This window comes from Mesoplodon bidens (assembly GCF_964165515.1).
Source record: "Mesoplodon bidens genome assembly, chromosome: 17".
Taxonomy (NCBI): domain Eukaryota; kingdom Metazoa; phylum Chordata; class Mammalia; order Artiodactyla; family Ziphiidae; genus Mesoplodon; species Mesoplodon bidens.
In genome coordinates, this window is record NC_138174.1 from 12,767,831 (window position 1) to 12,780,192 (window position 12,362).

At 40.4% G+C, this 12,362-nt stretch overlaps 3 protein-coding genes across 15 annotated transcripts in view; 1 reads left to right on the plus strand and 2 right to left on the minus strand.

The window, feature by feature from the left end:
• ALG5 (ALG5 dolichyl-phosphate beta-glucosyltransferase) overlaps positions 1-2,702 on the minus strand; it is a 40,570-nt gene extending 37,868 nt beyond the window's left edge. For 2 of the 3 annotated variants that reach the window (XM_081215064.1, XM_081215063.1), the window contains exon 1: positions 2,552-2,702. In XM_081215064.1, the coding sequence (XP_081071190.1) occupies positions 2,552-2,617 (66 nt within the window). In that variant the 5' untranslated portion in view covers positions 2,618-2,702. The remainder of the gene's footprint in view (positions 1-2,551) is intronic. The other variant, XM_081215065.1, reaches the window with a different exon arrangement.
• Positions 2,703-3,977: 1,275 nt separating this feature from the next.
• EXOSC8 (exosome component 8) lies at positions 3,978-10,232 on the plus strand. Its single transcript, XM_081214486.1, has 11 exons — positions 3,978-4,039; positions 5,166-5,202; positions 5,441-5,504; positions 6,287-6,360; positions 7,442-7,487; positions 8,183-8,288; positions 8,375-8,420; positions 8,839-8,935; positions 9,240-9,360; positions 9,580-9,686; positions 10,016-10,232. Exons 1-11 carry the CDS (start codon positions 4,023-4,025, stop codon positions 10,129-10,131), a joined length of 831 nt encoding a protein of 276 aa, XP_081070612.1. The 5' UTR covers positions 3,978-4,022; the 3' UTR covers positions 10,132-10,232.
• The window catches only part of SUPT20H (SPT20 homolog, SAGA complex component), a gene marked incomplete at its 3' end in the record, with an annotated part of 39,021 nt that continues 36,811 nt past the window's right edge, over positions 10,153-12,362 (minus strand). For 8 of the 11 annotated variants that reach the window (XM_081214478.1, XM_081214479.1, XM_081214481.1 and 5 more), the window contains 2 exons: positions 11,401-11,504; positions 10,153-10,645 (listed from right to left, as the gene is read on the minus strand). In XM_081214478.1, coding sequence (XP_081070604.1) covers positions 10,505-10,645; positions 11,401-11,504 — 245 coding nt within the window. The remainder of the gene's footprint in view (positions 10,646-11,400; positions 11,505-12,362) is intronic. The other 3 variants (XM_081214484.1, XM_081214485.1, XM_081214476.1) reach the window with 1 other exon arrangement.

The following is a 12,362-nucleotide window of genomic DNA, read 5'->3' on the forward strand; positions in this document are numbered from 1 at the left end:
TATCCAGACTAGTGGTTAAAGAGTTCCTGTGCTGCACCCCTAGTGTCCAGACTGTGGTTTCTAAATTCAATTTCCTACTAAAAGTACCCAATGTTCCTAAGAGGAATGGCTGATTCAGGTCCAGGCCAGGAAATGTACAATGGTGGTCAGAGACGGGAAAGCAAGGAGGCTACCAACGATCATGACAAAGTAGCCAACTTGACAGGCTCCCATTGGCCTGTGAGGGGGAAATTTTAAGCATCAAAAAGAATAATTAATGCAATGTATTAAAACACATGAAAAATTTCCTATCACGGATTCATAATGATACTAAATATAAAAAATTAGTCACCCTTGTAAGATGCCAGGGAACCATCTCATTATTTTGAAAGCTTGCCTTTTATCTTACCTTTTATATATGAAAGATATTTCAGCATTATCGAATAGCTGAGGATGAATTTTTTTTCATTATAAAATTCCAGGTAATACATGAAGAAGGAATGATACAGTCAGAATATTCCACTTTGCAACCCACAGTGAAATACTGGATTTAGGCAGTGATCATCAATGACTGCTAAACCATTAGGTTAATGACAAACTTTATAATCGGTGGGTCAAGCTAACAACTCCTGAACCCAAGAATCCCTCTTAATACCAAAGAAAATCAGAGATTACACACCTCTTGAAATGACACAAAAGGAAGTAATCAGCATCACTCACACACTTCTTTTGTTTAAAACACTCAAACATGCATTACATCAAATCTCTAGATGTAACTAGCAGTTTACAGGAAATTCAGGGGACAGAGTAAGATGTTAAAAGTCACTTAAGGGATGCAATTAGTAAAATCCAGATTGTGAGAAATTCTACGGGACAAATGACCGCTTATTAAAGAAAAGGAAAAAAAAAGGGAGGAGAAATTGTTATAGTTCAAGAGACTTGAGACATACCAATCGAGTGCTAAGTGTGCGTGAATACTGAACGGAACAAACCAATTTACTAACACATACACGAGGCATTTGAACTGATGCGGTATTTGAAATCACTGAACAATGTTAAAAAAATCTGCAATAACCTTATTGTGGTTTTATTTTAAAAAGGGGGCCCTATCTTCAGAGATAAATGCTTAGGATTTACAGATAAAATGTTATGCCTTGAATTTGCTTCAAAAGTAATTCAGAAAGGAAGTGGGGTGAGGAGACAGTGGGGAGATACATGTATGTATGTGTGTGTGTGTGTGTGTGTGTGTATACACACATATACACATATATTCACCGAAAAAAACGAAGTTCCACTAGTTGGGTGACATTTGCATACCAGCTCATCAGCTTCCTCACCAGTCAAAGGAAGCTAATGATAACATTTCTGTCAGCACTGTTTTAAAGATCAAATGAGATAATCCCTGTTGAATGCTGAATACAATACCCAACATACTGTAAGTACACAATAAATAACAGCTCTTATAACCAGTTCCAGCTAATAGGATCAAATCCTTCCAGTACAATCTCATAACGTACACATTTAAATCTGTGCAACACAGTCAACACAAGGCAGATTCAGTCTAGGATTCTGTCAAGCTGTGCCCAACCCAAAACCTGAAACCTCCCCCCACCCCCAAATCTCCATATACTACTAAGGGAAAGAGAGGACTCCTCTCTCACCCAGACACAAACCCTGAAGAGGTCAGGATACGCCACTTTTTCTCTATCTACACTACTTTTAAGCCATACATTCTGGCCAGATGGCAAAGTGGCCTTCCTGGCAATGCTATCTAGGCTGCTAACCTTAACGTCAAGGAAGCGGAAAACGCTCCATTTACAAACTAGAGGCAGGCCCATTCCAATTATATGGGAGAAAGTTCACTTGGCAAATTTCCTATTACCTATGGATCAGCAAGTGTTACAATGTTTCCGTGTTTCCACAGTAATGGCAAAGAAAATCGGAGTTTGAATTCCCCTGTACTGTCTCTTCTAGAGGCAGCAAGCTTAGGGTGTTGAATTCTAGGACATAACGACCCCCAGGCGTATGGTAACACCAGGCCTTGTCTATCTTGGTCTTGCTATGTCCCTAGTGGGTCTTCCTGATCCGCTGATTTCTCCAATCTGTAACAGATGGCTCTTGTCAGTGCTGTCAATACTTTCTATTTGCTTAACTACACCAGGAAAGGGAGTGTCTAGAAAGCACCCACTTTCTGGGGGCTCAAGACCTTCCTGATGGGGCCAGAACTATAGCGACTGCAGAGCCGGGAGGAAATCTTGGAGAGGTCGGGGCTGAGAGGGCGGGTGGGCAGAGAGTCCGGCGACCAGGGGGTGACATAAGACAGGGTGGGCATGTCCCAGTAAACACAAGTACTAGGCTCTGGGCACGCAGGGATATAAAGCTCTAAAGTAAACATAACGGAAGAAAGGGGGTGTGAAATTCTACCAGAGGAAATTCTGGGGTCAAGGCTCAGAGGAAGTATGGTGCAAGGGACAGGCCCAAGAGCCGGCAGCGCGGAGAGGATGCCTGGGGCCCGAGTCTCCCGGAGAGCAGTGAGCCCAGGCCCGCGTCGGTCGCCAACCCCTCTCCTCACCAGAATCAGGGCTACGGCCGCCAGCGCCGCGCCGAGCACCGCCAGCTGCAGCAGGAGCGGAGCCATCCTCCATGCCGGCGCAGCCGCCCGCCCTATCCCGCGCCGACACACATGCGGAAGTGCGGCCGCGCAGCCCCGCCTCCCACCCGCAGAGAGACCGCGCCGGCCGGGCGCCCGCCGCCCACAGCGCCGCCGCGGCCAGACCCAGCACGCCCCGGGAGCCCGCGCCGCCCACAGCGCCCCTGCGCGGCGAGGCGAAGAATATGTAATTGTATGGGAGGCGCTCAGTCCGTTTTGGGGAGGGCGGGGGGCAGGCGCTCTGTTCCACCGTAGTAAGGTTGCCAGAATTGGCAAGTACAAATTCAGGATGTCCATATAAGTTGAATTTCACATAGGCAACGAATCGTTTTTTAACAGCATTATTAAAATAAAACACACACCATATAACCCACCCATTTGTTTTCGGTATATTACATTAATTTTTTAAAACTGTGATAAAACATAAAATTTCCCACTTTAACCACTTTATGTGTACACTACAGTGGCATTAACCGCATTCACAATTTCCTGCAACCATCACCACCATCTATTTCTAAAACTTTCCCAGTTCTCCCCCAGCTTCTGGTAACAATAATACGAACTATTTTGGGTGTACTCTTTGTTTATCTGACATTCAAACTGAATTGTATGCCCTGTATTTTATATGAAGGAGATGGAGGTCTTGAGCCACGACACAGGATACAACAAAAGCTGCTCCTTTGGAGCCCGCTCCCGGCACCTGTAAATGTAACCTGGTGCGGAAAACGAGCGCACAGAAAATTTACGTAATTCTTCGGTGCTGGAGCAGGGAGGCTTTTACCTGGGAGAAGGCAAGCCCAGGGCCCAGAATAAGGAGGCGGGAAAAGGACGCTGAAACACAGGAATTATGCTCCACACTCAACACCTGATTCTTTGCTTTATATAAGGTCGGTTTTCTCTGAAACTCTTCAACCACCAGTCTCTAAACAGGCACTCATCACTTCTGTAATAGCCGATTCGTCAAAACGCGTCAAAGTCTAGGAAACCTCGAGGGGCGTCTGCCTAGGGGAAGTCTAAGCAAAAGCAGTCTGGAAACCTTCCCCACGCCGCCCGCTCCGCCCACTCCACCCTGCCTTCTAGATACCCGGCAGCTGGAGAAGGGGGCAGACGTCAGCGTTGGAAGTGCGAAGCGGCGCCGTAGAGCCGGCGGAAGGGGCGGTGCTACCCAGCCGGCGGCTGCGCAGACGCAGACGCGCAGACGCAGACGCGCAGACGCAGACGCAGACGCGCAGACGCAGACGCGCAGACGCAGACGCGCAGACGCAGACGCGCAGACGCAGACGCGCAGACGCAGACGCGCAGACGCAGACGCGCAGACGCAGACGCGCAGACGCAGACGCGCAGACGCAGACGCGCAGACGCAGACGCGCAGACGCAGACCCACGGGAGGAAGATGGCTGCCGGCTTCAGGTGAGTGTGGGAGGCTGGCGGGCGGGAGTTTGTACCGTGCCGGTTGGTGGCTCCCGTTACCCGGAATTTTCTCATCGGGAAGCCCCCCGCCACCTGGTTCCCACTTCTTTCCACCACGGAAGCGGGCGGCGGGCGGGAGGATTGGAGGTGGTAGTAGTGAAAGGAAAGGGGGCGTCTTCCCGCTGGGGAGGCGAGCGCTGGAAGGGGCTGTGTTGAGCTCGGTACCCGCTGCCAGCGCTGTGGCTTGGTGTTTAGTGGACCTGCAGCCCCAGGGGAGCAGTTGTAACCTCGTGAAAAGTGTTCTGTTAGAAGAACCTGCCACGCTGCTCTCCCTCTCCCTTGAAATTTATTTCTAAAAGCGTTGTTCCTCGTTCGGAAAGTTTTACTTAAGCGTTTTTGCTGCCGCTCTGGAGAAGCTTGTAGATTTTTGTTTTGAGTCCAGTTTTAAATAAATAAAAGAAATAAGATTCCAAAGGAAACCAATTGTACTGAAACAGTTATCTGTTTATATAAATTCCAAGTTTATGGTATAATGAGATATACATCTGTTTTAGAATTAACTTTCTTAATTAAGATATCCTGGGGAGCTTAGTAACTAACTCCTGGAATTTCGAAGTAACGATGAGTCTTACAGGTACCTTTGACAACTGTAAAGTAAAAACGAAAACAGTTACTCTCTGTGGTTGTTAAAGTCGCAGGCACGGCTAATATTATAATGGTTTATTGCCAACGGTCGTAATTGAAGAGTATGCTAAATTTAAGTCACGGGATAGTGAAAAATATGTAACTTTTTTTTCCCCTGCCCACCAAGAATCCCTGCTTCAGAGTGAGAGTGATGTTATTTTCACACCTGTATTAACCTCTTCTAAAGATGCCCTAGGGTTTTGGGCTCCAACCCTATACTGGTTTAAAGCAAAATTAAGGACAGCCTTTGAGTATGGTTATTGCAAAGGTATCTAATTTTTATAATTAGCAACACGTGGCAACATAAACGTTAGAATTCATGAAAGAAACTTAGTTACAAATTTTGGAGATTTCTGCTCCATCACCACACTATTAAGATTTTTGCCAGTTTCTGGATTTGTATTGATTTACTAATTTATCTCATTTTTAACCTGTGTTTCAGAACTGTGGAACCTCTGGAGTATTACAGGAGATTTTTGGTAAGTAAAGGTGGTTATGTACATTTTTTGCCTTTTGATAATGATACCATGTGTTTTCATACAAATATCATTATATTGCACACCTAACCTAATATGTCATACGGCAATTATGCCTCAGTTTTTAAAAGACAATTTTCAAGTAATTCAAATTAATTTGAATTAACAAGGTTTAGTGTATTTTCACTGGTGTTTGTAAAATATACATGTAGATGTAATCTACTTTCATATATTTATTTAGAAAGAGAATTGCCGTCCTGATGGAAGAGAACTTGGTGAATTCAGAACCACAACTGTCAACATAGGTGAGGGTATTTTGAGTTCTAAAATAGAATGTTGAAGTTGCTTCAGTTCTGAAAATAGAAGTTTTTTTTTAAAGTAAATTTTTCTTTGTAAAGTTTTTTAAACTCACTGTCCTCTCAGTTGTTATGCTCATTTTAAATTTTAAAGTAACTGTAAAGTGTTTCCTGCCTTCCCCTGTTCAAAACTTCTAAGACATGGTTTTCTTATATATCCTACACTTACTAAACCTTCTGTTGCAAACATGGAATTGCCCAATTTTACCTATATGACATTCCCAAGTTTTAGCCTCTGAGCCATTTAAACAGTATTTCAGACAAATTCTACCGTGTCTAAGGGATTACAGTGATTTTGTGTCAAGAGATTTAAATCTTTGTAACAGCCCTGTGATTGAACAACAAAGGATTAACTTACTTCAGGGACAATGAACAGTCCTTAGACTGGTGCAGCTGACCCTTGAACGACGAGGGTGTTGGGGTGCCGGCCCCGCACAGTCAGAAATCCGAGCGTAATTTTACAGTTATGGATCGGTGCTCCGTAACTGAGGCTCTGCATCCTCAGGCTCAACCAACTGTGGATCGTGTAGTACTGTGGTAATATTTATTGGAAATAATCCTTGTATATAGGTGGAAGGGTGCATTTCAAACCCATGTTGCTCAGGGGTCAACTGTAATTTTAAAAAGACTCAAGGAATAAATTTTCATAAACAGCTTAGATATGTAGCAAGATAAAATCATACGTAGAAGACGAAAACACTTTCATTTTGTTTAAATACTTACTTTTTCAGGTTCAATTGGTACTGCAGATGGTTCTTCTTTAGTGAAGCTGGGAAATACTACAGTAATTTGTGGAATTAAAGCGGTAGGTTTACTGTATATATTACTAAGATTTGAGTTACTAAATTAGCTTCATATACTTAATAGATTGTAATATACACTTATAGTTCTGTTGATTAGGCAATCAGGTGTCATTTTTTTAGTATTTGTTTTCATTTCCCAAGTTTTCACCTTTGAGTTTTAGATAATACAACCCAAGTTTAATGGCTCTTAATTACAATTTATGAACATTCTCAAATGTGCTGAAATGGAACAGTTTAAAAAAATCCTCACCACCTTTACTTTTTAAAGAATTTGGTTGTAATTTGAGAAATTGATTTTTGGTGACATATTTTTATCTAGTGATGCCATTTAATTTGTGCAAATGTGTAGAAATTGCTCAAAAGAAAAGCTTGAGGGAATAATAGCTACTATTTACTGAGTATTTGCTATGTTCCAGGCACCTTATATTAAGTGTTTTACAGAATTATCCAGTTTAATCCTCAGAATAATCATTTGAAGTATTTCTCTCTTCATTTCCTATTTTACGTGACATTCAGTAACTTGTCCAGGAACATAAGGCTCGTAAATAGAACTTGTCTAACTCTAAAGCCTCTGCTTTTTTTACACTGAACTCTGAGTTACTTAACCTAAGTTCATTCAATAACTGGCCCAAAGTCTCTCAGCCAAAAGGTGTGGGTCTGACTTTTGAACAAGGTCGGTAATTCTAGGGCTTTTGCTCTTGACCATTATACCATCAATTCCTAAATCTGACTGTGTCAGTATCACCTGGAGTTTAAATTCAGATTCTTGGCTACCGAATAAGAGAATCTATTTTCTTTCTCTTAGGAAGAAAGGGTGGGATGGAAATCTAAAGAGCCCCAAGTAATTTTGATGAGTAGCACTATCATCAGCTGTGCTACACTGCCTTCTTGCCTTGCAGAGCTAGTGAGGAGTGGTCCAGTGTTCCTAGAGCCCCTGACATACGTTCCCAAGCTCATCTTCCCAGTAGATGCTCATGATATAGTTAACTAGCTAAGATGGTCTTTGGTAGCGCCTTCCATAACTGACTTCTTCACAATTTTTTAGTAGCTTCTTTCATAGGAAACATTTGTCTGCTTCTGTAGGAATTTGGAGCACCACCAACAGATGCCCCTGATAAAGGATATGTTGGTAAGTTAAATGGCTTCATAAATTTAATACAAATACTTTAAAACAGTTAATACTATTATAGTTAAATCTTAGTAGGTGAGTTGAAGAAAATTATTCATAAGCTTTAGACGTCCCTGAAAAGTTTTATGTATGTTTATGTTAGAAGATAGCATAATAGCAAGATACAGAATTTTGTAAATACCTTTTATCAAACTTGTTTGATCACTTTTGGTTTATACAAATGTCATCAACCAAGAAAATAGATTCTCTTAGGCAAAGGGCTGTAATTACAAACTTTTCTGTTCCATAAAGAATTTTCCTTTATACCACTATGTGATTTTTTTTAACTTGGACCATCTTTTCTTTATGGTAGGAACCAACATTTTAAAAATGCATAACAGTTGGTATGACTAGAGGGGCTGTCTGCTGTTACAGATTGGGGTATTTTGAAAGAAACCTAGAAACTTTTCTGAATAATTTAGGATTGAGGCTGTTTCTTAAACACATGCTTTTTTTTGGCAGGCGGTTATTTGTGTGGGAAAAAATAAACTTTAAGCATAAGATTCTCACAAAGATGAAAAAGAATATAATTGATGTTACAATGCTTTCCACTTGGAAAGCCTATCCATGCCTACAGTTGTCTTTGCCGTGGATTGATACTATCTTTAAAACTAAACGAGAGGTGAAATTTGGTTCATAGCTGCAGTTTCTTTCAGTTCCTAATGTGGATCTATCACCTCTGTGTTCCTGGAGATTTCGGTCTGGACCTCCTGGAGAAGAGGCCCAGGTGGCCAGCCAGTTCATTGCAGATGTCATTGAAAAGTAAGATCATCATGATAAAATGTGACTATCATTCATTTTAGAGTTTTTGAACTTTTATTTACTGTGTTCTATGTCTTCAAATCAAGTTCACAGGTAATTCAGAAAGAGGACTTATGTATCTCTCCAGGAAAGGTAAGAGGAATAAAGAAGCTATGAGCTTTTATTAATTCTGAAATTTTTTTTTTTTTTTTTGGAGGTACGTGGGCCTCTCACTGTTGTGGTCCCTCCCGTTGCGGAGCACAGGCTCCGGACGCGCGGGCTCAGCAGCCATGGCTCATGGGCCCAGCCGCTCCGCGGCATGTGGGATCCTCCCAGACCAGGGCACGAACCGGCGTCCCCTGCATTGGCAGGTGGACTCTCAACCACTGCGCCACCAGGGAAGCCCTGAAATGTTTTTTTGTGGGGGAAATTTAATTTAATTTTTTTTTTAAGTTTCTGAGCCTTGAAGGTTATCTTGATTGTCTAGCCAAGGGTGTGGCTTGTAAGTAGAAACAAATACTGCATTATAGCAATCAGAAGGCTTTAATTTCCACTTTGTTTAAACTTTTAGCTCGCTTGGGTTCTATACTGTGATCTCATTTGCCTCAACCATGATGGAAACATTTTGGATGCTTGCACCTTTGCTTTGTTAGCAGCTTTAAAAAATGGTAAGCAACCTTAATAAAAGGGAATATTCCTACTTATGTGTCAGAATGTTCCGTTTTGGTAAAATTTCTCAAATTTTTAAAGGTTTTTGTTAAGACTTACCTATCATTCATGTGTTTCTAAATTAAAGAAAAACATATTTGTATCTACTGTATTTGCCTTAATTGTTCTAAGATATATATTTAAAAAAATAATACTTCTGGACAAGTTTAATAGAGGGAAAAGTGAATTAATGAAGCATAGAACGCCTTTTTGTTTCTTTCACTAGAGTGAGAGACTGACTTTACATATTTTGCCTTTTTCTAGTACAGTTGCCTCAAGTTACTATAAATGAAGAAACTGCTTTAGCAGAAGTTAATTTAAAGAAGAAAAGTTATTTGAATATTAGAACTCATCCAGTTGCAACTTCCTTTGCTGTGTTTGATGAGTAAGTTAATCAAATGTATTAAAAGGTTGTATATTTAATTGAAGGGAGGACAAAGATTCTTACAAGTAGTAGAATTTCAGGTTGCTATTAACTTTTCTGGTTTCTAGTCTAGCTCCTTACTTAAGCTAAAATGCAGGTAGTGAGTTTAATTTGTACTTTTTTCTAAAATAAAATTTGTCCCATGGGTTGATAATTTATACCTTTTCATTTTTAAAATAGCACTCTGCTTATAGTTGACCCTACTGAAGAGGAGGAAAACCTGGCAACTGGAACCTTAACAGTAGTAATGGACGAGGAAGGCAAGCTGTGTTGTCTTCACAAACCAGGTATGCACTTTCCTTCCATTGCAGTACTAAACACGTAGATGAAAACTCAACATGAGCTTCTTTATATTAGGGAGGGCCAAATGGAACGTGGGATGTTTTACTGGTTTACATAATGTAAATTTACTATGGTTTCTTTGTTACTTCAGATGCCTTGCATTTTTATATTGTACGTCAGTGGTTCTTAACCTTCAGGAGGTCTTGTTAAAACATAACCTGCAAATCTTGAGACTACACCACTGGTTTATATTATTCACTTTTTTGGTTTTACGTCAATAACTTGACATGATGTAGATCATTTAAAAATAAGTGTTGGCACAATAATTTTTCAGGTGGAAGTGGACTGACTGGAGCTAAACTTCAAGATTGTATGAGCCGAGCAGTTACAAGACACAAAGAAGTAAAAAAACTGATGGATGAAGTATTTAGGAGTATGAAACCCAAATAAACCACCACCACATTTTCAAAACAGATTTGTAAAAACTGTATTTGTTACACTGTGCACAAACCTTTTATACTAAATAAATATCAAACTACATTCTTCTGAAAGATGTTTCTAGTATTTCTTAGGTCACTTCTGTATTATGTACAGTGAAACCATTTTTAAAAAGCAATGACTTAGGCAAACCCACCCTAATGGTGCGTTAAACCATTTCCCTGTTTTTATTTAAAAATCATAGGGTTGTGCTTCTGTATAAAGTTTGTATATCTAGCAATGTAAAATACTGACACATGTTAAAAAACAAAAACAAAGTAGAAACTCAGAATCCTTTTGATTCAATGCTCTTACGTTTTTAAAAAGAAAAAAGATAACGCAAGACTCAGAATTTTGGAGTGGTTGGCGTGCCTCTCTTCATTTTACTTTTTGACTGGCTGCCTGTATGCCGATGACGATGTAGCTGAGCTGTCTGTGCTGCTGCTGCCGCCGCCATAGCCATTTGATGCTGCAAGAACCGCAACTGCTGCAAAGCAGAGGGGAAAAAATCAAGTTAGGTTAAAGGTAGGCAGGTATGGAAGATGCTTTTCCTGAGAGTGATGAAAACAACAAAACTGAAAGGGAGAAAGCACCAAGGTAACAAAAAAGGACTATACCACATCAGGACAATGCACAGTCAAACAGCACCAGTGGCACAGAAGCCTGCTGCGGGCTTTAAAAATGGTTCTTGGTAAACTTGAAAAGTATTTGTTACTTTGCCTGGCCAGTCTATATTGCAGTAACTCAGCAACTTCAGTTACCATATTGTTGTATGATAGTTTATAGCAATATAAAACCACCCTGCAAATTAAAGAAAGTCAACTATAATATGCTGACTTCTAGAATAATGGAACAACATTCTTCAAAAACAGGTATGACATTTACAAATAGGAACACTGGTACACTTGCCTTTTTCTGCAGTACAGTATTAAAAAGTTAACCATTGGCACTTACAACTAACTATTTCAAAATGTACTGAAACCTATAAAAATGTATGTTAATGTGCCACCAGCACTTCAGGAAGGATTTTGAATTAGGAGAAGAGTATGACTTAAATGTACAAAATATTCAGTGCTCCAAGTTCACTCGCTAAAATTGTCAGACTTTTAAATAAAATTTGCTATTTACCAATTACTGTATAGTCTTAGAAGACAGTAGCATAAAACTAAAGTAAGGTATTTTGAAGTACTTTTGGAGCAGAGTATGTTTAAAAATGTAACCAGAGTGAAGTTGCTGGATTACTTGGATCTGTTGCTGCTGCTGTTGAAAGGCAGAGGAGAGCTGGAATCTCTGCTGAGGAAGGCTTTGCTCAGGTCTGTTCTCGGCAGAGCCAAGCTGAGACAACACTACAGAGAGGAGAAGGGGAAAGCAGGCCAGTCAGAAAGTTTGAAGGCTACCAGGGTTAGAAAAGGACAACACAGAAAATGAAATAATAGAAAAGTATCAGTATGATTAAGTATCAAATCACAGACATTTCAGAATAAATTTAGTACAGTCTCCTGTTAGTTGAGGGTACCACTGATGATAGAACTTCCTGGACATGGAAGAGAAGGGAGAGCATGTGGGCCAAAGCACTGTATCCCTCTCTTACATCTCAATGAAACTTGATACTAGTGCTATTTTGTTGAGAAGGCTTTCTAGCAAAATGCTGAATACAGTATGCTATTTTAAAATGTAACCAATCAGGTAGGAAATGGAGTGGGAGAAATCCCAACTACCATAAGGACAAAACTGGTAGACAAGTGGTAAAAGATTAGCAACAAAGGTGGTGAACCTTTTAGAGCTGAGTCAGGTCAGGGACAAGTTCGACTCTCTCATTGCTCAGTTGAGGACATTTCAGACCTGGATCGTTTGACTCAAAGCTTAAAAGTAATTAGTGGCAAGTCGAGCTAGGAACATTCTCATTTTTCAGCCTAGAGTTCTTTCCACTAAATTACACTACAGCTATTTTAGGAAAAAATAGCTTGTGGGGTAAAAGTTTATACTAATGAATTTCCATTTGGAAATTCACTGCCTCTAAATTAGAACTTTACATAAATTATTCCAAATTCGGACACTGGGAATTATATCGGGTTCTAAAGGCATCATAGTAAGTCCAGTGATAATTCAAAATGTTAACGTGTTCACTCATTAATCCTCAAACAGTATCTCAGTTTTCTTATACATGTGGCTTCTTTTAACTAAATGTAGAGTTATAATTGCCA

What these genes read in the sequence shown, in the direction of transcription:
- EXOSC8 (XM_081214486.1), top strand. An exon ending in TAATTTGTGGAATTAAAGCG is followed by an intron (nt 6,361 to 7,441) that starts GTAGGTTTACTG and finishes CTGCTTCTGTAG; the next exon opens with GAATTTGGAGCACCACCAAC. An exon ending in TCCTTTGCTGTGTTTGATGA is followed by an intron (nt 9,361 to 9,579) that starts GTAAGTTAATCA and finishes TTTTTAAAATAG; the next exon opens with CACTCTGCTTATAGTTGACC.